The sequence below is a fragment of the Hemicordylus capensis genome, chromosome 4 (genome assembly GCF_027244095.1).
Source record: "Hemicordylus capensis ecotype Gifberg chromosome 4, rHemCap1.1.pri, whole genome shotgun sequence".
Classification (NCBI taxonomy): domain Eukaryota; kingdom Metazoa; phylum Chordata; class Lepidosauria; order Squamata; family Cordylidae; genus Hemicordylus; species Hemicordylus capensis.
In genome coordinates this window covers 113,692,136-113,718,777 of record NC_069660.1, presented here as the reverse complement: position 1 = coordinate 113,718,777, position 26,642 = coordinate 113,692,136, and the positions used below count along the sequence as shown (strand labels likewise).

The 26,642-nt window shown below is 41.2% G+C and overlaps 1 protein-coding gene across 3 annotated transcripts in view; it reads left to right on the top strand.

The window, feature by feature from the left end:
- The window catches only part of ADGRL4 (adhesion G protein-coupled receptor L4), a 153,653-nt gene that overhangs the window by 83,335 nt on the left and 43,676 nt on the right, over positions 1-26,642 (top strand). For 2 of the 3 annotated variants that reach the window (XM_053247388.1, XM_053247386.1), the window contains exons 3-5: positions 10,786-10,938; positions 22,478-22,633; positions 24,510-24,580. In XM_053247388.1, coding sequence (XP_053103363.1) covers positions 10,786-10,938; positions 22,478-22,633; positions 24,510-24,580 — 380 coding nt within the window. The remainder of the gene's footprint in view (positions 1-10,785; positions 10,939-22,477; positions 22,634-24,509; positions 24,581-26,642) is intronic. The other variant, XM_053247389.1, reaches the window with a different exon arrangement.

Below are 26,642 nucleotides of genomic sequence, written 5' to 3'. Positions count from 1 at the left end.
TTCACAACTTTGCAAAAACTGAGGCAAAATGTAAAGTCTGATCTCTTTTGTGCTGATGTGAATGGTTCCTCCATTATTTGTTTTAAAGGAGTCATCTCCTTACTAATATAGACTGAAAACAGCATTAAACTGCGTATCATGTGAAAGAAAGGAAAAGTGAGGATTATGATGGGCATTGCTATTGTGAACTTGTTCCCTCTTCTGTGTAACTGGAGATACAGTACAACAGCACAAGGGGTAATATATGTCAGACTGCCCACTGTGCTGAGACCTCTACACAAGCTGAGCACAGCAGGGTGAATGTCGCTGGGATTTGTTTTACAGGAAGCCTTCATTTCCTTGCTTTGGAGGGGTTAAGTGAGCCACTTCAACCACTGCTTCCCTCTGGGGTTATGCTACAGGAAGGTAGCTCCAGCTTTTCCCCAGGGGCTATGCCAGGAGAGAGCTGCTGTCAGAGGAGAACAGCAGGATGCAATGAATCAATGTATTCCCCAGGAACCTTGGCTATGCTCACTTCCAAGCCATGGCTGTCCAGTTTCATGCTGAGATGGCCCCACAGTGGCCTCCAGCCTAAAGCTGTCAAATTCACCCCCGACAGGTTTTGATCAGAAGGGACTCAGTGTCCAGGTTTATTCTGGATGGAATCCGGCTGAATTTCCTCCTTTGTGCCTTAAGAGTTTCTCTTGTGGCAACAGAAGAAAAAGTGAGTATAGAAACTTTGGGCGCAACCTAACAAGAATTACTCCTATGCAATTCCCATTTAGTGAACATGAGCTTTGTGTGAAGTGAGAGTAATGTTAATAATTCAATGCTCATTTATGACAAGAGCAAGTGGAAGACATGGTAGAAGGCCTCAGTGACATCCTTACATATAATGTAGGTAATGTTAGAGGTGACAACCACTTGCCCCATATTTATAGTGGCAAGTGTGGGTCATATAACCCCATCTCTTCCTATAATGTCAGTGGGAGGCCAATGCTACCACTTCTATCCCTATTTCCTACAGGAATAGAAATCACAGGGAAGTTGGGGTTGGAGAGGTAGCAAAGAGCATTGGTGAGCATGGAGAGTCAGGTCCCTCATCTTTCATCATGTTGAGCATGACCACGACACCTTAGGTTATGATAATTTTATTGTAGCTTTAATTACTAACAATAATAGCAGATATAGAGATCTTTCACACAACCTCATGGCCACTGCTGGGCGGGAGCTTGCCTGCCTTCCCCGGCAGATGAGCAGTGGCTGCCCTCCCCTCCTCCACACAGCATGCGCAGAAGCTCAAAATGGGCTGAAGACAGCCTGAACTGAGCTCTTGCCATCGCCGCCTCCCCCACCTTGGTCTCCCTTTGAGTGTCCGTCCCCGCCACGCAGTGGCAGATGGTTAAAAGTAAAAATAAAATATTTAACTTGCCCCCAAAGCCCTCAAACGGGGGTCCCTCTGAAGCTGAGCCCCCTCAGGTCCAGGTCTCAAAATTGCCTAGGTGCACCCCTGCTCCTGCATCCCAGGGCACCCCACACAATGAGCTACAGAGATTGCTCTCCTTAGAGCAGCCATTGCACCCAGTGCAGCTGCTCCTTCCCCCAGCTTGCTGCCAGAAATAGCTGTGGGCAAGCGGGAAGCCTCTTAACCTAGCGGTGTTTGGCCAGACAATCACCTGCCAAAGTTAAGTGAACCAAAGGTTCTCTTAACCTTGTCTAAATGCCAGGTTAAAAAGTGGGCCTAGGCACAGGGGCTGCACCAGAATCGGGTTCAATCTCGGTGCTTCACATGCACAGCTTAGCCCAGGCTGGTCTGCCATAGCCTGGGCTAGGCTGTGCGTGTGAAGAGCCTCATACTATTTTAACAGGAAATGACAATGAAGTCTATCTGCTGAAGTCTGCTGAAACTCATGAAAATATTCCCACTTACTTTAATGGGATTATGCTAAGAGTTACTATAAACATTCAGTAGACACTTCCTAACATTCACCCATACAAAGAGTTCATGCTCTTTTTGACCCATGTCAAAAAGGCTATCACATGATCATTTCAAACATCATATAGAGAAATGTATTTGGCCAAATCTGCATTCTGCTTTGTCCTGAATGATTCATACTTCCCTGCCATTGATATAAATTTAATAGCAGCAGTGGGGATGCAAACAATTATGCAATGGCGGTCGAAGAATCTCAGCAATTATGCTAATACATTTGATGTACTCAGTTACAAGTCCATTGAAATGCCACTAGGCCTATTGAACTCTGAAGCACAATGGTACTTCTTGGCTGAGATGTCTTTCCCATCCCTTTCAACGGATGAAGTGAATTGATACATTCCTTTTCACATGTGGACTGGTTACCTTAGTCCAGAATCTAATGAAAGTTCAGATAATCCAAGCAAAAAAGACTGAAATAACTCCATACCAAGACAAAAACCGTATAGAACTGCTTTGAGAATAGCTTCGACATTGGCAAGCCAAGATCTACACATCACTTGACCTTTGAAGTTCCTAAAGTTTTCTTCAGTTTCTTAAAACCTTTCTTCTTCTGGTTATATCTGTTGACAAATTGCCAGTGTATTCTTGAATTTTATTTTATTTTATATGCAATGCTTGAAGAGTATCCTTGCCATCGGTTGTTTGGCTGTGCATAATTAAGCTAGGTAGTAACATAACTGTGGAATGATGCCTGGTTGCCTTCAAAAGTATCTTTTCTGATCAGGATGAGAAAAACAAGCTTGTTTATGAAGGTTACAACATTTCCAATCTATAAACTCCACAGTTGCTGCTTCCCTCAAACCACAGAGCGCTCAATAGTATTGTAAATTATGATAAAAGTTGAAAAACACATTTAAACCCTTGGGTTCCAGGATTGATTTGTTTATTGTGGTTTAGTGCTTTGATTTACTTTAAAAATGCTGTTCTTGATTAATATGTTATGTATATTTTGTAAGAAAGCAAGAGGAATAGTTTAATCTAGCTATAGTCTGTCCTTACAGAATTTCTTTATTTTGACAATAATTTCATTTGCAAAAATAATACAAAACAAAAACCTACTTTAGATTGCAAAAAGCCCCTTTAGATTTGACCTGGAAAGGTCATTATGCCACTCATTTTAGTTGTTGTGTTATTAATGCTAAAATGATATCTTTGCAAATCATCCTTTTGACTTCAGTGGGAATAGTCATAGATGTGGCTTCAAAATTATAACATTAGATTTGTCCCAGTGGTATATTTCTCATGGCTAATTAAACTGGGCATGTTGTTGCCACAAGAAAAGCATTTGATAATTGGATTGTGTTTTCAGTACATAGTAGCAAACAGCACACTGGACAATGTTGGTGATTGTGTGCCAAAACCTGAATCTTAAATATGGCAGTATGCATTCGAAGTTGGCATGTATAGAATTTTCAGGCAGCTTAAATTCTGGTCATATGGACAGGCCTATAAGTCCTTATACAAAGGTCATGATAGTGACAGATGCAGGCATTATGACAGTTAAGCTGTGCCCAGTGCAACATTTGGATGGTTCCCCCATATCCATCTTCTTATTCTAATTGACTACCCCATAACTGCCTATAACTTCTAAGCCAAAGTACTTGATCTGCAGCTTGTCTATACTTTTTCTCTGCCCTTCCCTGCATCCTAAATGTGTAGTTAGTTAGTTGACCATTTAAGCACATGACCATTTATCAAATGCAATCTTAAGCACAATGGGAATGTAACCATTTGGTAATCTAATTATTTCAGTATCTTGCCAAGTGCTGAGAATTTTATCACTTGCCTGGTCACCCAAATTTCTGATCAGATGCATGAGGTGTGGGAAAATTCTCACTAATTGGCCAAGGTTGGATATAACTCTCTATAGTTTGTTAAACAAGCAGCCAGGAACTAGCGTCTGTCCTTAACTGTGCTTGGATGCTATAATCAGGACAGCTTGGCCGAATTTGAATCCAGACAAGCCAAAAGTGTTGGATGAAGTTGTTGTGCCATCGAAGCATGTATGTTATTAAGTGTTATTAAGCATGTATGTTATTAAACTGACTGACTGATTGTTCAATCCTCATCAATCCACAATCCACAGTCCAAATTTGTTTTAGCTGCTACCTTACTTTTTGAAAAGCATGTACAGAGGCACTGCTGGGCCCTGTCTTTGGGGTCCAAGTCTGAGGCCCACATTCTCCTGGGGTCCCTATCAGCACTCCTGTGGCCTGCCAGCACCAGGAATTTCCTCCCCGTGCTGGCGTGAGCGCCACTGGTCGTGGCTGCTGCTATCATTCCTGTTCTTCCTCATCTTCCATCCCCTGCCGCTTGTCAACCACTGTCAGTGCCGCCGCTGCTGCTAAAGCTCCTGCTCTTCCCTCTTCCCTGAAGAGCAGCAGTGGCAGTGATCAACAAGTGGTGGGGGGTGGGGCACAGGGGAGAATAGGTGGCTCGGGGGGGGAGCAGGAGTGATAGTTGCCCCTGCAGTGGAGAGCAGGAGCCAGGTGGGTGGGGCAGGGCAGGCTGTAAGTCCATTTGGTCCAGGGTGTAAAATTACCTAGCTGCACCCCTGAGCATGTACCTGTAGCTTCTTGACAAAAATATTATAACCTAATATTTATAAACTAAATATTATCATTTTATAATATTTGCAACATAGCATGCAGGTCCATACTTTTGTAACTTCCAAGCTTGTCTACTGTAATGAATTCTACGGGGGGCTGCCCTTGAAGACAATTCAGAAGTTGCAGCAAATTCAAAATGCTACAACCATTTCCCTGTTATCATGTCTGGAGTCAGCAGCTCACATGTTGTGCATTGTAAAGGAGGCGGTTACAGAAGTACCTGCACATCTCTACAAGGTTCTAATATTCTGCATCCTGCCTGAGCTGACTTCCAGACTAACACTGACTCCCAGACTAACACTGCACTGGTGCAATGAACAAAGTAGCAAAATCTCCTTCAGTATCGGCGTGCTTGTCCAAGCACTGCACTTCAACAAGGATAGTTAATACCTTTACATCATCCCCTGCATGTATTTCGACAGAGGAAGGAGTTTCACAGCAGGTAGCATTCCACGGGTTGTGCAAGCCACAATACCAGTCTGGAATTGCAAACTCCTGACAGAGGAACTAGCAAGCTAACATCCTTGTGCAATGTTTTGGCACTAGTGCAGCATTAGTCTGGATGTAAACCAAAGCTTGCTGAAGCCCACAAGATGCAGAATTACCTCTCATCAGGGCCAAGCTAGGCTTAATTTCACGAAATCAATGATAGAATCTTTGTGGATTTTTGAAATATACAATATCTATATGATACCTACATGCTCGCTCTCTTTCGCGCACACACACACACACAGAGCAAAACAAATGACATCTTTGGTCTGGGAAGATGGCATAGCGAAAAGGTGAATCTCTTGCATCCCCCATACTTCACTCTTGATATACTGAAGTAGACTTCAAATGTTGGTTTTGGATGTCAGGCTGACATGGTTAACTGACATTCTCTGCCTGACATTTGCTCAATATTTGTGGGTTCAGATGTCATGAAAATGGTGGCTGTAGTGGCAACGTGCACTTAGCAGAAACCAATGGTTTCCTCCTACCTACATTCTGCATTACAAGTGCAGCTGGGAAGGGAGGGAGGGAGGAAGGGAGATAAAAAGAATCCATGGTGACAATTACAAGTTAACATTTTTTTGTGATTTATGGTGCTTTGTGGAGTCATGCTTCTGCTATTCCAAAAGAAATTTCCCATTTGTAAATATCTGGGTTTTCACAAGGACTTCCGCATTTGCAGATATGGCTTGTGAAGAGATTGTACAAGAGCATTGCAAGGAGCTCCTTCTTTGTAGATATACAGACTTGTGCAAGAGTTTGTGGAACAATTGGAACATGTTATACTAGCACACAAACATGAATTGCTTTGTGCAATGACCATTGTCCATATTGTGCTAGCTATTGTTTTATGCTAGTGCTGCAATAACATTTACAGTAGCCAGGGGGGGGGTATTTTTTTCTTTCTACCCTTACACACATAGAGTGGAGGGAGTGTGTGAGAGTGTCACTCAATGGCTGCATTCACACATAACATGAAGCCAAAGGTTGCCGAACCCATAGTTAATTTTTATAACTGTGACTCGCATCAAAGACGTTGGTCCAACCACAGCCCGGGAACCTCCATTTTCAGGGCAGGGGATCCACTCCCTTTTCCTGGCCCACCAAAGCTGCATCCCAATAAGCTCTGTGGTGCTTGCATCACCAGACTGTGGGCAAGGCATCAGATTTCTCAAGACATCTCCAGGGTGGCTGCCGTTGGCCATGATCTTCAAGGGGGTGTGCTGAGCCTTATTGTGTATTTTCAGAATGGTCTGCCCACTCTCGGCATGGAAAGGGCATTTAAACTGAAGATGCAAGCCCTTCATCTGACAATGATTGCACCACCACCCTTGTAAGAGCCCCACAACAAAACAGTCTAGCACAATCATGGTTTTGGGCGGGGAGGGGATGCAAAGGGGCACAATCTTTTCTGTCACACAGGAAAGGGAAGGGAACATTATTACTTCCTAGAAGGGGATATGTATATGAAGAAGGGCAAAGGATCTCTTGCGATGGCTCACCTTGGCAAAGCCAGGGAGACTAAACCACACTCCTGCCCGCAAGGTGACTTGCTGCCAGGGGACTAGCACTCACATGAGAGGGCTGGTCTACTGGGGAGGACCTTAGGCATGCCAACCTTTGGTCTTCCCTCAGACTGTGTGCTCATGAGTTGACCTATCAAAAAGGGGGCACACTTGTGTGGGCCTCCCATTCTTTCTGGTTAATGATAGATCTTTTGTGTAGTGACCCTCTCCTCCCAAGTTCCCTTTGATGCACCCTTAGGAGATTTTGATGCTCTATGTCTCTGGGAGTAAGGGTAAACACTGGGACCAGGGGAAATTTGAAATTTTCATTAAAATTTCCCGGGTTCCAACTGGCATTATGTGGAGTTGTGTGCAGATCTGCCACCATGGGGAATTGTAGGAGAGGGGAGCCGCGGTTGTCTGCAACTCCAGTAGAGTGGGTTCTCCATTATGGGCAAAAATAAAGATGTACATGTTCTAATGGGTGGACGGGCTGGCAGAGGGCCCAATTTGACTGCTTCTTCACAGCAATCACTAAGTCAGGGGAGGTGTTACCCGGGTACCACGGCTTGCTTGTGTGGAGCAACCAGACTGGACGGCTTCTGCCATTCGGCCCACATGTGTGATTCCAAGGCCTGACATTCTCATGAGAGAGCTATCCATGGGAAAAGGGATGTCATCACACATTATTAGTGATTTTGCCTGATACCCCTGTCCCTGCAGACAGTTCTTCTCATGAGTTGTGAAGGGGTATCCCCATGGCCTTATACTCTCATGAGAGAGCAGTCCGCTCATCCTCATCACGTGAGGAATCTCTCTTTTCACTAAAGGCAATGCTGATCCTGCTGTCCAGCCTTTCTCATGAGTAAGCATAGGGACTGCTTCCCCAACACCACTGTGCAAAAAATAGAGACCTCAGCCATTCAGTAATTCCCAGGTGAGGCTTCCTTTTAAACCCCAACCCCATGTATTGACACCCTGCCATATGTTGTTGTCCCATCGATCTGAAAGGGTTGCCTGTTCATGTTGCCACCAAAACTGCATATGCTTGTGAACATACATCTTGATCACTTTCATTTCCGGAGAGCTTAGTATATAGTGCCCATCTTGCCATCCCATCCCATTTCTCTCCTGACTGCCAAGAGGGGGGACAAGGTGTGGGAAGAGGGCATGCCCCCATGTGACTTTCCCATTTGATAGGCTTGGAAGCCTGGGATGTGGCAGCATCCTTGTTGCTGGGCTTTATTAGATTGGAGACGGGACAGGACAAGTGCTCAGAGAGGTGGCCAGAGAGAAGCACCACAGGCATGGAGCAGGCATGGTCCCAGGTAGGTCTGGTGCACCCTCTCTATGATTACAGATCCAGAAACTGCATGAACCCACGGTTATTGGGGCATCCACATTTGGACATAATGCTGCCACTGAAAAACCTTAGTTTGGGGCAGTGAAATTCACTACAAACTGAAGGTTCAAATTGGAGTTTGGTAAGGCAAACCTCAGGTTGCTTTTGCTGCACAACTTCAGTTGCATGCATTTGGACGTTCACAAATTACAACCTCTGCCCCATTTAACTGTGGTTTCGTTTTACATGTGAAAGCAGGCCTTATCTGAAAATCCCTTACATTGTGTAGCTTTGTTTTCTGCAGTGTGTTGAGGTGTAAATTGACTTCCAAGTAGACTGAGATGAAGCACAGTTAGGAGAGCTATTTAACTTTTTTCAGACACTTTATTTCCCAAATCGTTTTCTACACTATCAGTTTATAGGGCCTGAGTCTTACACTGAAATAGATCAGGAATTATTCTGTTGGCACAACTTTGTTGACTTCCCAGAGTTAAATAAAAACTGGCTCTCAAAGCACATTCATTTAAGTCCATCATTCTTGCAGACTGTCTGTGAATGCAACTTAATTCCACAGGAATTTAGCTAGTCAGGGTGGGTGACCAAACACAAGCCAGGCCTGTAAGGTAACAATAAAAGGAGCTTGTTTCCTTTTAGAAAATGGAGGCAAACAGCAGTGCTTGTATGAAAAAGCTTTGAGAACAAGAGAGTTTCTTCTATATAGGGGACTCCTTTAAAATCTTTACAAGCACCTAGCTGTGTGGAATAGTGCCAACACCATGATAAAGTTAATTAGGCAAAACTCTAAAGATTTTTTTTAATAGTGACCACTGTATAAGACAATTTATACTACTTGAGAATGCTCCTTAGGCCACTTGAGGATTGTTATGAAATCATGTTTTCAGCACTGTGCTGCTTATATCTGGACTCCATGAAACAAAGTACATTGGAACTATTTGGCTTGATTTTGGAGTGGAGTGGGAAAACAACCACATGAAAAGCAGGGGCTGAAAGTAGCTGTTAAATAAAGGCTTGTATTGTCAGGGTTCTTGCTCATTCAGTTATAAATTCAACGATAGAGTTTTCCAAAACAAAATGTCAATGGTTCTTCATATAAAGAACAATTTTTATTGTTTCACCAACTGTTTGATAAGCCTCTCACAGTAAGGACATGCATCACCATTCACTGTAGCGTCAGGGACATTTCCATGCTTGAAAATGCTCACAAAACTTCCCCTAGCATGGCAATAAATGGGGAAGATCTTGCACATGTGGGAATTCTGTTACACATTATTATTCCTGTGTGTGCGCACAGAGTTTCCTTTATAAGCAAGGGAGTAGATAAATGAGTGTTATTTGCAATTGTCCAATGGGCAATAATGACAATGTAGCTGATTTTCTAGACCTAGGTCAAAGTGTGCAATAACATCATCTGTTGTAAACCACCCAGAGACGTAAGTTTTGGGTGGTATAAAAATGTTTTAATAAATAAAATAAATCAGCATGGTGTAGTGGTTAGAGTGCTGGTCTAGGGCCGGGGAGACACGAGTTCAAATCCCCATTCAGCCATGAGACTTGCTGGGTGACTCTGGGCCAGTCATTTCTCTCTCAGCCTAACCTACTTCACAGGGTTGTTGTGAGGAGAAACTTAAGTATATAGTACACTGCTCTGGGATCCTTGGAGGAAGAGCAGGATCTAAATGTAATAAATAAATAAATAAATAAATAAAAGCATTTTTAAAAATCCTGTATCTAAATAAGGTGCCAGAGTCAGTTCTCTCCCACCAATAGCTTGAAATGTGTTCAAGTAATGCGTTTCATGCTCATCTTGGTACTTCATTCAACCACAGCACGCATCCTATGAGTACCTGCACATAGTGTTGTTTCTAGATAAATTGGTTCAATATTTTATTCCTTCAATAGAAAATATTTTTCAGATCTTGATTCTCTAGGCTGGTTTGGAAGATATTGTACACCCGCTCAATCAAGTCAAATGAAAAGGGGCATAAGCGTGTTCTTGCACCACTCCATAACTGGGGGGGGGGGGAATGACTCAAAGAACAACCCCTTATTGTATGATTTAAATACAACATAGTATTCACAATTTAAATACTAAAGCACTATTTAAATAGATGACTAAGGGGTGGCTTGAACATTCCACCACCATGCAACTATGTGGGACGGGCAGGACAGGCCACATTTATGCCCCTTACCACACTGGGTCCAGGAGCTTACAGACTGTATTGTCTGAAGTTGCCCTGGGACTCCATTGTTTATTTCATAATTTTGAGTTCATATATTTTACCATATTTTAATTTACATTTTAAAATCAGTTTTAAACCCATGATTTGCAAAACAATTAACAACAAACTGAACATCTGAATATGTAAAGGAAAAATGCATATTTATCTAGAAATCTGCATGGTTTGGATAATATTATTTAGTGTGCGTGCTAACCTTCCATCTCAGGAACTGGACCTATATAAAATTTCATTCAAAAGAAAGGAAAATAAAAACAGATACTATCTAGCGTTATGAGCTTTTTCAATACTCATTGCTGACAATGGAGCAACAGTAATAAAAATATGACACTCATTATTACAGGTAATGAGTATTTGCCATGAGCTCAAAAACAAGAAGATGTTTATCAAGGGATTCTTGTGTTCTTCGTAAATATGTATCAAATCCATTATTTAGAAACTGAGTAGTCTAATAACACATTATTTTAGCACATGCATTTCCTGAGGCAATTTTATATTAGCAGACACAGGGAAGACAGTAACTATAGACAATCCTGGGAACTCTAAAGAAAATCTTTGTACAAAGAGAAAATACAAATGATCTGTTTTTGTTGTCTCTTTACAGATGACAATGAATGTGCAAATGCCACACAACTCTGTGGGAAAAATGCAAACTGTACAAATACTGAGGGAAGCTACTTTTGCACGTGTGCTCCTGGATTCCAGTCTAGTAATGGCAATAAAACCTTTGTTACCAATGATGGAACTTCTTGCATAGGTAAGATATTAATAAAACTCAGGTACATTCTTCTAATTATATCTCTGGTTGAAGCCAGCATCTATGCTATCTTGAATCTAATGACACAATGGCCATCACCAGCCATGGAAGTTCCAGCTTGATATTCTCATCCAGTTTCATTCAGTTTCTGAATAATATGCAAATCCTGATAGCCTTACTTACAGTGAAATTCTGTACGTTCAGCAGAATTATAAGCGCAATAAACCTAAAAATAAAACTTGCAGTTTCAATGAGAACAGTTCTAGGTCTTTGCTTTGCTTTTCCATCCTTTCTCTGCCACTGAGCTGCTTAGAGAAGTACCAAGAAGCATTCCCATAAGCATCCCCTGGACATGTGTGTTTTGCTTCAGAATTTTTAGCCTACTTTTCTTAAGGGAAAAAGCTTATGAGATCACCCAGCGTTGTGTGTGTGTGTGTGTGTGTGTGTTTGTCTTTCTGTCTGTGTGTGTGTGTGCACATGCACCATCTGTTCATGTGTTCATCCTCCCAACTTATCAAATTCGCAATGCCTAGTCCAATATGAACCAAATTGGTACAGTTGCAGGGGCACATAGGGACATTTCAATGGCACAGTTTGTGATGATGTCATCCACCCCAATCCAAGATGGCAGATGCATAAATGTTTGAAGTGCCAAGTGGACTAACTTGTGATCTGCCTAGCTGACTTGAACCAAATTTGCTACATCTGTAAGGATTCCTAGGGACACCTCAATGGCATAGTTTATAATGATGTCTTCCACCTCAATTCAAGATGGCAGATGCGTGAATGTTTGAGACACAAGTGGGCTAACTTGCAGACTGTGTAATCGATTAGAACCAAATTTGGTAAAATTGTAATGAGTGACACATAGTGATACCTCGATGGCAGAGTTTGTGATGTTGTCATCCACCGCAATTCAAGTTCTGGAAGCGTAAACATTTGAGGCACAAGTGGACTAACTTGTGAATCGCCTAACTGATTTGAACCAAATTCACTGCAGCTATAGTGAAACATAAGGACACCTCAATGGCATAGTTTGAGATGATGTCATCATCCCCAATTCAAGTTGGTGGACACATAAACATTGGAGGCACAAGTAGGCTAACTTGTGAACTGTCTAACCAATTTGAACCAAATTTGGAACAACTGTAGTGAGTGACACAAAGGGACACCTCAATGGTGTAGTTTGTGATGATGTCATGTACCCCAATTCAAGATGTCAGAACGTAGACATTTGAGGCATATGTGAGATAACTTGTGAACTGTCTAACCGATTTGAACCAAATTTGCTACAGTGTAGGAACACATATGGACACCTCAATGTCATAGTTTGTGGTGATGTTATCCATCCTGATTCAAGATGGTGAATGCATGAATGTTTGAGGTGCAAGTGGGTACTGATTTGGACCAAATTTGGTACAGTTGTAGGGACACATAGGGATACCTCAAAGGCATCGTTTGTAATGATGTAACCCACCCTGATTCAAGATAGTGGAATGTTTGAGGCTCAAGTGGGCTAATTTGTGAACTGACTAACCAATTTAGACCAAATTTAGTCCAGTTGTAGGAACAGTGAAAGAAAAGTAGGCAAATTAGTTCTTATCAGAACAAGTTGTTGTGAATCTTGGAAATGGGGTTTTATTGGTCAAGCCTTTACTGTCATTTCTTGCTGCTGAAGTTAGATGTTTTAGGTTTCAGTATTTGAGAGCATCCTAATTCACGCTTACGTTCAATGCATGTTCACCCTATATACATGTAACTCCCCCACCTGGTGGATGTGGTCAGGGAGTAGCTAACACGGCTGTGTGTAGACCCAGAAGGAGATAATGGGTGGATGTCTTATACTGTATATGAGATAGAGGTTGAACCAGCCTTAATCCATTGCTTAGGACATTGTAATTATTGTGGGCCTTCATGAAAAGCTGCAAGTAAAGTGCTTGAAAGATCAGAAGAGCTGGATCAAGTCTGTAGGTTCAGAAGGCAGGAGTTCAAGTTGGACAATTGTTTATATTTTTTTCTCCTTTGTTCCAAAGCTGTTTGGATCAGTTAAAAATTGGACTTTCTAAAGACAAAAGTGGAGAGGGAAGTGGGAAAGACATGTATGAGAATAAGTTAAGTTAAATGTTTCTGTTAAATGCATATTTGCTTAAATATACTTATATATTTTGTTTTACCTTTAATACTCTTGCATATTCAATAACTCTGTGGGCCTTCAGAATTCATGTATTACATTCAGTGTACACATATACAGATCTGTTCACACATACAGTTATTCACATTATGTTCAACGGAAGTACAGTACGCTGTCCATACCCTGTACTTGATGGGACCCGAACTCAGGTTCCCTTTTAAAATGAATGCATGTACAGTCATTGACACTGTACAAAACATGTGCACCTGTATGTGTCCATGCAGAACAGCAAAACACCTGAATAAGGTTGTTGCAGCACAATGCAATGCACCATATGCTCATTCACTCTGCCATTAAAAAAGCCAATCTCTGAGATTAGCCTTTGCTCGTCTCAAAAAGGATTTTAAAAACATAGTTATTGAAATTCAGACTTCTCTTTTCTACTCATTTCACTTTTCTACTACACTTCACTAATTGTAGGATTTATTTATTTATTATTCACATTTATATTCTGCTTTCCAGCTGATATTTGGCTCCTAAAGCAGCTAAGTGGCACAGCAGGAAAATGCTTGACTAACAATGCTGGTTTGAATCCCTGCTGGTACTATTTCCGGCAGCAGCGAGATAGGAAGATGCTGAAAGGCATCATCTCATACTGCGCGGGAGGAGGCAATGGTAAACCCCTCTTGTATTCTACCAAAGAAAAGCCACAGGACTCTGTGGGTACCAGGAGTCGAAACCGACTTGACAGAACACTTTACCTTTACCTTTAAGGCAGTTTACAATTAAAATACACAAAAAGTTCAATATAGGAGGGCAGTCTCTTCTCCTCTCTTGCAATTCATGATGAAGCCCAAGTTCCAGACTCTTCTTTCAAGGAACTATTGGTGGAGAGAAAGATGGGGCTGGAGAAAGCAAAGGTGAAGACACCAGAAGAATCCAGAGATATGCACAGGAGCAGTACTCTGAAGGGCACCTGAGGCTTCCATGTGTGCAGCCTGTCCATGTACTGCTGTCATTTGGGATAGCTCTTCACTGATATCCATTGCACGCATAGAACATCACCTTTGAATTGCAATCAGTGGGGGAGCCACCTATATTTTATGTTTGTCATGAGCTTTGTGTGTGAATGCAAGCACTTAGGGATCATGGTTAACAGGAAATATCCATCCACTATCTTGTACTATCTGTGTCTGAAATTTACATAATTCTAAATAGTGCCCTCTTAGGATTTATACTGAACAAAAGGTTTGCTGCAGAAAAATATTCTTTAAGCATTTTATTAAGGATTATTCTTTTTTTGGAAGAACTGAAACTATTTTATATTGTTTCTTCCTTTTATTTTAATGTTACTGGGCAGCGCCTCATGAGACTAGGGAAACAATCAATACATCAATTTTTCCTTTTGGCAATTGTATTATCCTGTGTTAATTATTTCTTGTTCAAGATGCATCTCTTATACTTTACAGTCCTAATAATTTGTTTTACTCAACCTAAAAGAAATGCCTGTGTTTTAATTTGGGGAAGCATTTGAGTAATATTTTTGCAAAATTATTTGACTAGATACAATTTTATTACCTGACTTCCCTACTCTGAGATAACTCTTCAAGATGTTGAGACCCTGTGGTCCATATTGGGTTTCACATGTCCCAACAGACTATCAAAAGGATAATTCATATGCATGATATTTTTTTAAAAAGACAACCATTTCAACTATTTCTGAAATAGTAGAATATCAGTTGCAATTTGATCTAATTGGAAATTTTTCTATTTATCAACAAAGTGGGAAGTATCCCTTCTAACCCCAAATTCTTTTTCAGATTCATTAGATAACTGTTCATGTTACCCCATGTTTATTTAAATTATTGGAACTACTTCTCTGGTTTAGCTAAATTTCTGATAGATAGATAGATATATGCAGATCCATAAATTTATTTATCCAAATGCCTTGAAATACATCCAAAACTTCCAGTGTATTAGACACTTGGTTTAGAAATTGGTTTAGAAATATCACTGGTTTAGAAATATCATTAATTCTAGTGAGAAAAACCTGACTAGGTGGGCCACTGTTCTAGTGGTTCAGAGATCAGTGGTGGCAGCCCCGATTAGATTTTTGGGTGCCCCCCTACCACCCACCTCGGCGCAGCCCCCTGCCCATCCACTGATGGCCTACATGGCCCCACTCACTCCCATGGTGACGATACAACCAGCACCAGCAACATAAAAAGTGATGGTTGGTGATGTCATTATAGAGCATTATTCATGGCAAAGGAAAGCAATCTGGCAGAGACAATGGTGGTGTAGAAGCCAGTGGCAGGTGGGTGATGTTTTATGGAGTCCAGTGGTGGGAGAGTACAGTATGTGGCTCTCCCATCCTGGCCCCACTTGGCAGGCCATGTGTAGAGCATATGTTTGCCCAATGACGGATCTGCCTCTCATTCAGAGAAAGAGCATGCTATGGTGTGGAAAGAGAAAAAGAGATAGGATTAACAGAAAGAAGTGTTCTGACAGTGACAAGAAGGAATTCTGTGGGACACCAAGGCTGGAGAGAAAAAGAGAAGTAACAGAAGCACTCTACAGATACTTTGGTCCACACATTGATTGATTGATTGTTAAATTTATACACCACCTTTCATTAAAACAATCCCAAGGTGGTTTACAGCAAAATTTAAAAACAAGATGGTAAAAAAGACACAATTAAAATATTAAGTGAAAAATATGTAACAAATCTGATTAAAAATTTAAAACAAAAGCATAAAAGCAATACAGAGTACAAAGAGCAGCAGCAGAGAATCAAATGCCTGGGGGGGGGGGGGAGCCAAGATTTTCCACTCTTTCTAAAAGCTGTGATGGAGACCAAGGAGCAAATAGCCACTGGGAGAGCATTCCAGAGTCTGGGGGCAGCAACAAAGAAGGCCCTGTCCCGCATGCATGACAACCGAGTCACCCTCATTGTTGACACCCGGAGTAGAGCCCCCTCAGATGACCTCGTCAAGTGGGCAGTAACCCTTGGGAGCAGACATTCAATCAACACATGAGCTTCATTCAGATGTAAGTCCCTGAAGTCACACCCAATGTGTCAATCACTTCTTTCTCCTGGTGCACCACTCAAGCTTAGAGCCTGCATCTGTTCCCAAGTCTCCTGATCACGGAAGCGCCCACAATCATGCTTACAGCCTTTGTCTCTTCAGATGAAGGCTGTAAGCTTGAGTGGCGTGTCAAGAGAAAGAAGTCATTCACACACTGGGCAGGACATTCAGGGCTTTTCCAGAGGCTGTATTTGAGTAAAGCCTCTGGTTGCTAATGTCTGAAAGAGATTATGTTGAGGAATAGTTCATTCTTTCCTCTATTGTGCATTGGCAGTGGTGCTCTGTTGTAAATATGTTGGCACAGCTGACCCGACAGGATTTATGGTCCCTCCAGCTCCACTTCTGTGAGTCAAGATAGAAATTCTGTAGATAAGAAAGTAGCAGCTCAGCTGCATGGATGAAAGCGAAAGATGACTCTCAAAGATAAAGTAGCAGAAACAAAATAAAGTCCCCTTGAAACTAAACTAGGTACACCCCTCTGAGCAATAACTGAAATAAAGGAGCAAGGAAGGAAGAGAACAAGGACAGGCTGAAACAAGAAAGGTTGAACCATATAAGCATGAGGAACACTGTCTGCGGTAGGCAATGTTGCTGACAGTACCGTCTCGGGAACAGCGTTTGCTTGATATAGGGCTCAAGATAACCAGCAGCCAATCAGGCTGTCCTGACTCAGCATTTCTATTCCCTCCCCCACAAGATCTTATGCCTGCATGTTTCCCACTGAGCCTTTCTCTTGAGACGTCTTCTTAACACAGGTGAAATTCCAGCTTCCTCCTGATCAGTCTCCTCAGCTTTCATCTCTGCCAGCTATTCAGATTCTCCTGCCTGCTGCTGTTCCACCTCAGCTTCAGAGTTTGTTCTCACAGCCAAATCCTCCTGCTGTGCTTCTGAGCCTGCTCTCCCAACCAAGTCCTCCCGCTCCTCCTGTGACTCTTCTGACTCAGAGGTCTGGGCCATGACACACTCCAACCCTGGTCTTTGGGGCATAAATCCAGGTCCTCCACACCCCCTGGGGGCTCCCAAATCTGTCCTGGCCTGCACTATGCCAGGAAGCCAAGTGTGATTGGAAAGAAATATGTGGAATGGGAATATGTTAAGTTGCATGTTGAAATGTTTCTGCTAATACATAATTGCATAAATATACTTTACATTCTTGTGAGTCCAGTTGCTGCTTGTGCCCTCAAGAACCCATGTGTTAAAAATACTGTGTGTGTCTTGGTGTGTGTGTGCATAGGGGGATGATGCTTAACTTGCAGTAGTGGGGGCCTCCAGAAGGGGGGGTGGGCTCCAAAGTCCTTTAGGTCCAGGCTCCAAAATTATCTAGGTGCAGCTCTGTGCATTGGACAGAATGTAAGAAAGGATTTCATTCTTTCTCACATTGTATTAATATGAGAAGTTCAGGAGCACAGCCAGCAGCCACAAAGAGATTAAGAGGAGGGCCAGAGGCCCCCATTCTTCTTCCCTCCACATGCGGAGCTAGAAGATGAATTAAAAAGAAACCGAGCTTAACAATGGGTTAAAATTGTAACAAATATGTTTTTCTACATGCAGTTAACACAGTGACAGAACTTTCATGAGTTAATAATTCAGAAACAGTGGCCCTCAGAGTGAGTTAAGCTGTGCTCCCCTGAGTTAAGTAGATTACAGTCACAGACCCAAGGCCAGATCAAACCTCATTACACATTACACACTGCGTGGGCTTTTATGCCTGCTGATAGTCAGAAGCAATGTCTGATGTCAAAAAAACAGAGCAAGTGTTCTTAAAAAGCTTAAAGCCCCTGACTTGTCATCACTCCCCCATGTTTTTCCATGAGCATCTTTGGATAACAGCTATAGCATTTACTTCTCTGTACATAGCATCCATCATTTATTTTCAATAGTTTTAGAAGGTTTCTGCATTATTCTGCAAAGGCTGAAGTGCAGTGGTGGTGTTCTTTCTTCCAATATCGGTTTTTACATCTTTCCTCAACTTATTGTAGGGCTGCACTCCTATGGAAATGGGTGACCAAAGGAATTAAGTGCATTGTGGCTGGAGTCAGGAAAAATATTAAAGAAAGCCATTTTAAAATATTTACAGCGTGATATAATGATGCTAGTCTTCAAATCTGTGAAAGTAATTATAAAGAAAAAAGGAAGGCAACCGTTCTATTTACCACCAGGGGGAAAAGATAAAACAAGCCTATGTTGTAACAGTTGGGGCTTAGACTGCATATCTTGGGAGGAAAAGCTGTGACTTTTAAGAATAAATGTGAGCACTGGAACATATTAGACAGGCAAGAGTTTGAGATTTTAGTTAAGAAGCAATATTGCCATCTATGTGTGCCTGGGCTTTAGGCACAATATTTAATGACTGATGGAATTAAGTTTCAGAATATGACTGCTGCAGTTTCTTCTGTGTTTGTATAATGCATTTGGGAACATATGGCTGACTGTTACCCCATTAAACTATTTAGAAGTAGCATAACCTACACTGAAATTGTCAAAAATTGGTCAAAAGCAACTTAATGTGAAAGTCCTCTGCTTCTTCCAAAGAGGGTGAATACTATAATTCTTTAGCAAATACCCGAGCAGTGGTGGTGAGTGGGCAACGTACACCTTGGGAGTGGAAATAAAGGAGAAAGAGAAGGGAAGGAGATGGGGTCAGGGCTGTTCCCAATGGGAGGTGGTGTTGAGGTAAAGAGGTATTTTGAGCCTCTCCTCAGGCACTTGAGCCATCCCTACTCCTAAAGAAGGCTGTGGTAAAACTTTTGCATTAGGTGTTATTGCACACACAGTCTGAGTAGTAGTATATTTGTATGTGGTAGTAGTAGTAGTAGTAGTAGTTGTTGTACTCCTACCCCCGTCTTTAACATTGCACTCCAATTCTCAAAATATCTATGGGGGCATTTCAGAGTTCCTAGCAGTATTTTTCCCCCTAAGCCAAACTAGTGTAGTTCATTGGCCTCAACTAGACAATTGTAGTGATAGCAGTCCATGAATTTTACCCTGATTTTGTTTAAAAACAAATTATATGTTGGAAAATACTTATAAATGATTTATGCTAGTGATTAACCTCTTTCTCTGGAGTGATAACTTTGAAATATGCTTAAATTATATATAACTATCTCTGTCCTGTGTTTATAATATTTTAAGGGAAAGTAGTATTAATTTATGCATTAATTTTTAACACTCTATTTATATGCACTGTTTTAAACATGACTGTTATGAAGCATATCGACAGTCATTTAAAAATGCACTACAAATCTGTTTGTCCCTTGGTAGAGAGCTATTTATTTGGTAGATGTATTTAGGACTCAGGTTCTTTTATGAAGCTGACATGAAGAGAAAAAGTATTTCTTATAGTGAGGTTGATCTCTAGCTGATCTATATAACCATTATGAAATGGAAGGTATGATTTTGTGTGTGGGGGGGTGTTCCTCAGCACTAACACAGTATGCTGTGCTATTGCTATATTATTGCTAATAATATTGCTATATTATTAACTATCTCTGGTTTTGCTGGATTTCAGATTGGCAAAGGCAGAGCTTGGTACCTTCCTTCCTTCCTTGAGATGTGGTTTGATCTGTTTGTGAGATGGTGTTGTGGTGAGAAATGGACAGTGGCAGCTCAATGCTCTCATGTGTGCGTGTGTGCGCTCTCTCTCTCTCGCTCTCGCTCTCTCTCTCTCTCTCTCTCTCTCCCTCTGTAATATTTCTTGGAAATTGCTGTGTCTAGCCTTGAGACTAACTTGTGCTTCACTCACTCCATTTCTAGTCTTGAGACTAACTTGTGCTTCACTCACTGCTCTGGTCTGTTCTTCATTCTGTATTGCAAGGTGTCCTCAGTAAAAGTGTGGCAGAAGACATTATTCTAGTTGAGATTATGGCTATGCTTGCTGGCTGCTTAAGGGTGCTGTTGTGATGTGGCAGCTGTTGCAAGGTTGAATTAAGAAATCATAATTGTGTGAGAGAGAGCAACTTGATTTTTATGATAACAAGCCAATCAGAAGCCAGTGTCAGAAAACCAATCTGCAAGGGGGAAAGCCTGCCAGAATAGCACTCAAATCACTCAAATCAATTCAAGCTTGAATCAGGATCAATTTGATTCAAACTCAAATCAGGCCCTTTATTCTAAAAGTGATTCAATCTGAGTTTGAATCACTCTCAAATCGGCCTGATTCGTGCTCAAATCAATTTAACTCAAATCAATTTGCACATCTCTATTATATGGAGCCTATTGCTTTATCATGACAGAGGAACAAGGTGATGCTGCCTGTAGAAAACTAAAAGCGTATTATTCTACACACCATGAGAAGTGGGATGACTTTGCACTTTATATCATGTCACATACCATGGAATAAATAAAGCAGGGGAAGGATGCTTGCCAAAGATCAGGCTTATTATACAGGAATGGGAGTGCCTGTATAATTTATGTGAGGAGTACAAACAACATTCTATCTTGTCTCTATTTGAATATTCTATTGGTTATAAAATCGAATCCATTCATCCAATCTGCCTGAAATTTGGACAGGTGATTTCTCAATGATATTTTAGTATAAAGTTCTGTTTTTTGAATGCCATCTGTTTGAAATATTTAATAGAAGAGCAAACATAAATTTGTTGATCATCAAGGAGTAGGAAATCGAAGAGCAACAGAACATAGGGATGGTGAAATGACTAATAGATTCAATAGACATTAATATTGCCCCACTGACTTGCTATGTGAGATCATGACGTGTGTTTATTCTGGGGTCCTGTAATTACTTTCAAAAGCCCATTGTTGAAGACACATCTTCAGATTATCCAAACTCATGGTAAGGCTCCAATGCAGCTCAAAAGTAATTTACTGTTATGTACTTCTAATTCATGTTTCTCTGAATTATGACATCTGAATAGAAGATGTGCAGCAAGTCATGCAGGGAATGCTGGGAAATGTCATCTTTCCCAGCACTTTCCCCACAGAAGTAGTCCTTCTCAGCACTCTGTGGGGAAGTGCTGGGAAGGACAATGTTTGCCAGCACTCTCCACATGCCTTGCTGCCCACCTTCCAAGATGTCACTGGGCCATCCTGTGCCTTTGAGAAACAGCCCTCCCTGGTGCTGCACACTGGACCGCTGCACATAGAAAGAGATGCTGGGAGGCACTGCATCCCCACAGGGCCTGGGGTGATATCCAGATGATTCAGCTTTGACACTTTGAAGCCAACTCTTTGCATCCAGTAACTGTCCTTGTTCAAGCCAGCGATTCTCTATTGAAAACAGTGGAAGGAGCACGGCACTGCTCCTAGAACTGGTGTGAAGCCATTCTGCAGCGACCACATTATTATTATTATTATTATTATTATTATTATTATTATTATTATTGTGGGTGCCTCCTTTCTTGCCTTCCTCTCAGGGCACATTGGTCTTTCAGTACTCCTGGGACGGTGGGGGGAGGGGCTGCCCCAACAGTCCTCACAAGCCAGAGCTGGTCTCTATGGGAGCCAATGTTATGCTCTCCCCTGGCCTGGGCACCATTACTACACCATAATTACTACACTAATAATGTAACTGAGTGCCACTTGCATTACACGAAAGAATGCATCTTAACAATAAGATTTCATTTCTTGATAGTATTCAAGATATTTACAATTTATAGTGAAGTATAAATTTGGAAAAACAAAGGGCTTTGCCTGATCAATAATTATCGGTGCATAATTTTAAAAGATGAATTTAACATCCAAATTCAAAGCTCATTCTCCCAAGGGCATCCCTTAGGGGAAATGAAATGCATAAGCCTCAATTGATTCCACTTTTAGTCAAATCATGCCTTAAAAACAGTAGGTCAGAGGACCCGTCCCCATCCACCCCATAATCCAAGGCATCCTTGCATGCTCAGTTTCAAGCTTTTCATTCTAAGCCAGGGTTTACCGGTGCTCTGAACTGAAAATCTTAGCTCAAACCTGAAATACGTGAATAGATAATAGCACAGACAAAGATACTCCTGAACATATGCAGAGCACATTCCTACCACACAGCATCACAGCGCACTCTCACATAATGGGTTAATGACCAGGGTTCCAAGTTAATAGGATGTTCCATTCACACACTGCCAATATCTCTATTAAAAAAAAAAAATTAAGCACTTTTCTGGCTACCTTGGAGGTTATCCTGCACAGCGATATAATTGATGTGTGTGTTTCCATTACACATGATGAATAGTCTAGCTTTTCACTTTAAAAAATATATATATAAAATTTTGATACAAAATTGCTTGCAGTACATCGGTCTACTATCAACAAAGCAGCAAGGTGTTAGTATGTAAAACCTTTTTTAAAATTCAATTTCTCACAATATTTGCAGATATAGATGAGTGCAGTGGAGCGGTAACCATTGCCTGTGGAGATCACGCGAAATGTGAAAATTTGTATGGAGGATATAACTGCTCCTGTAAGGAAGGTTATCAACCATCCACAGGAAAATTACAGTTTAAGCCAAATGATGGCACTTCCTGCCAAGGTAAATGATATTATAGAGGTTTATGTGTGATTATAGAACTATATCTTCTGAGAGGCCCACCAGTGACTCTTTATCTTCCGTTAGATTAATCAGCTGGATATGAAAAAGTGGCAAGACATGAACACCTCGTTTTTTTAAGAACAGGATTGATATGTGTGTTTGCTGAAAAATAGAAGAAACCTGTTGTGTGTTATAAAATAGAGATTTGTACTAACCAATATACATTAACCATTTAGAGGCCAAATGCATTGTGCAAGTGACAAAATTCTGCTATTCTCAATAGAGCTTGATTCATTTACATATATGATAGCTAGAATTTTTGCATGTGAGTAAATAAATGTTGTGTCTAACTAAAAGACAAGCCTAGGTTTTACTCATATGTTGCCTTGCTTCAATGAAATCAAATTGGCTGATAGGGAAACATCCTCGTTTCCTCCCCTCATCCCTCACAATGTTTTCATTCACATTGCACCTTTCAAGGAATCCAGTTTAGATGTGTGTATTTATATATTCATTTATATACTACATTTATTACAGCTTCACTAGGCAATTCAAGTATGTGTGCCTGCCACATGAGGTAAAACATACCTCATGATGTGACATCATTATGTTTTGTGATTCCCCACCCTCAGTCTCCATCTTTTTAAGAAGATGAATTTGTAAATAATCATATTAAAATAATTTCTAAATATCTGCTATCTGATTAATTTGGGGACACTTTTAATCAATCAAAATATGTTGATTAATCTAGTCTAAACACAAGGCCTGTGCAAATATTCCAAAGCTGAATAATCCACAGAACCCCTCAAGTACTGCGAACTTTCCCAACATGTACTTCTGTGCAGGGTCCAAATACCTCACTGGCTACCTACGAATTCTGAGGGCCCCTTAAAGAGCAAGGACCTCTGCTACATTTCAATGCCATCTTGGGCTCAATGGGAAAAGACTGTACTATATACAATAGTGCTCTCTGCCCACCTTCCAAGATGGCACTGAAATGCAACAGAGCTCTATTTTTTTAAGGGTTCAGGATCGGTAAGAATTTGGTTCCCACATGGAAGTATGCATTAGGAATACTCATATCTGAGCTAAACTGAAGACTGGAAGAACTGAAGACCCTTCAGCTATATGGAGCCAAATATTTAATTTAATTTATTTATGTATTTATTTAACACATTTATATAGCATGCACTACCAATGTCTCTAGACAGTGTGTAACAACAATTTGTGCAGACCTACTAAACACTGTCATCCTAATGCATTGATATCAAAGTGTAACCAGAAAAATATCCAGTCTTGAGAGCCAGAACCCCTTTTAAGCTGAACAGGAAAGTCCTCCATTTTAAAAACAAAACAGTGCTTCTATATCAGTCAAACAATAAGAATGATGCACACTGACACCTCACGAGAGACTGTTGCATAAAAAACCAGTTCTTCCCAATACGCGTTGTCTTTCCCCATATACTTCTACAACATAGCCTAATGGATGTAATGTGAAACAGGAATTCATCTCCAGATCTCATTTCAGAATTAAATGTGAGCAAAGACTTTCTTTAATGTATGCTGGGCATGTGATATCCTGGGCTTATGAATGGTTTGGTACATGTCCCCATCCCTGTTCCACCTCACTAGCTTTGATCCACCATCTAGACCTGGTCCTGAATCATGATGAATTGAACCATTGAACCATCACATGCACATTCAACCTAAAATGACTTAATATTCAGGTTTTTTAAAAAGTGTATATATTCTATATTATATATTGTCAAATACTCTAAGGTTTTGTTTGGTTATACGTAGAACTACCACAATGATGAGGCTTTGCAATGATGAGGTTTTATAGCGCTTTAATTAGATGCCCTTTTAATTTTGACAGAAATCCCAACAACAAAGTGTGAATTGAACTATGACTGTATAGCTGAAAATATTAACAAAACATTAGCTGAAGTAAGTAACATGGTGTATAGACTGTCAAATATTTTCATTTCCTCGATTCCTGAAATGTTATTTGCAATATTTCTAATACTACAGGCCTATATGAACTGTAGTTGCATTGGTGTATATAGCATCATGCATCAGTATATGTAGTATGCCAGTTGCAGTCTTATTATAGTGAATTTCTACAATATACCTGCTTCTGCCACTGGAAGAAGGTATGAGGTTGCCAAAAGGCCCTTGGCTCTAATTCATAAAACTCTGATTCCTAGTCCTGACATTTCTCTTTTTCTTTACATCACATGAATCTTGACATGCTGTTGTGGTACTAGATTTGGTATGTTTGTAGTTAGCCTAGTCATTTTGGTCCATGCTGTTCTTATTTCCACTCAGTGTTTCTTTGGCTAGGACACAGATCATGCATGAAGCTGCAATCTTTGTGCATGATCTTGAACAGTTATTTAAATGAGCAGTGATTCATAGATTCAGACTGCTAGTTAGAAGGTCTATTTCATTCATTTGATGATGACCCCTTCCCCCGCATTTTTAGATTCCAACAGCAAATGAGTCTTGCAATGCTCAGGTACCTACTTCACACCAGCTGACACAATGTGCATTGTACTGGCGATGGTATGATCCATGCCAGGGCTGCTGTGAACTCATAAGCAACCCTACCACTGTTGAGATTGAGTGGTTGCACAAATAGTTGTTCTCAACCATTTGATGAGAAGTTGTTCTCAGCACTTGTTCTTAACAGTGCTGGGCTGCTTACAATTCTGCAGCAGCCCCACCATGGATGTCACCAGCACCAGTACAGTGTGCATGTGGCCACTAATTTTATGCAATTGATGTCTGTTTCTCCCTCCCTCCCTCCCTCACTCTCTCTCTCTTTCTCAAACACACACACATGCATACACCAGAACTCAGGCAGCATTTACAACACTTTGCAGTTTGATGCTAGCAACAACCCTGTGAGTAATGTCTAGGCTGAGAGACGGAGACTTACCCAAAGCTATCCAATGAACTTCATGGTAGGGATGTGCACGAATTGATTTTTTGGTTTCAATTTGTACCCGAATTGAATCACCCCTGATTTATTTTGGGTCTGAATCTGCCCCACTGAATCACCCCAGATTTGATTTGTACCCACATCTTCAGAATCTGAATCTGAATAGATTTGGGGCAAAAAAGGGGTCCTGGGGGCAAAAGAGTTGGGTGAATGGTAGTGCCCAGTGGGTGGACAATGACATACATTGAATCCACCCTAATTTCTACCAGAGAATCTACTCTCAGAACATCTCAGAAACAACAAAACACAGTGCCTCATGGGTTTGTGGGTGGTCGACATACTATCTGCACTACACCACCACTCACTCTGGACCACCCTGGTGCCCCCAAGTGGAGTTTTGGGGCTGCTGAAATTCCCCATTATTCCCTATGGGGGGACTTAAAGATGTGCAAACTTCAGAAATCCTTTAAAAATCACCCCTTTCACCAATTTTTTTGAAATCTGGGTGGTAGTGGCACTACCACCTGACCCACTGTTCTGCCCATGAAACCCCTTTTATGCCCCGAATCTGCCCCAAAGTCATGTCAACTTCAAAAATACTTTTAAAATCACCCCTTTGCCCAATGCCTTTGAAATCTGGGTGGTAGCTTCCTTGCACCCATTGGGTGCTACTACTGAACACAACCCACTATAGACCACCTTGGTCCTGCCCCCCCCAGGAGTTATAACCAAGGCTGCTGAAATCCCCATTATTTCCTATGGGGGAAAGCTTAAAGATGCATAAAATTAAAAAAAAATAAAAAAATCACCCCTTTGCCCAATTTCTTTGAAATTTGGGTGGTAGCTTCTACCCATTGGGCACTACCACCCAACCCACTTTGGCCAAAAAATTGAGGTCCAAATCTCTGAATGTTGGGGGTCCGAATATGGGGTGATTTGTTTTGTACCCGAATCTGAGCACTTGAGGACAGGGGTAATTTGTTTTGTCTAGAAATTACTCAAATCAGCCAGATTCGGGTACAAATAGTTTTGTACCCGAATCATTTCAACACATCCATACATCAA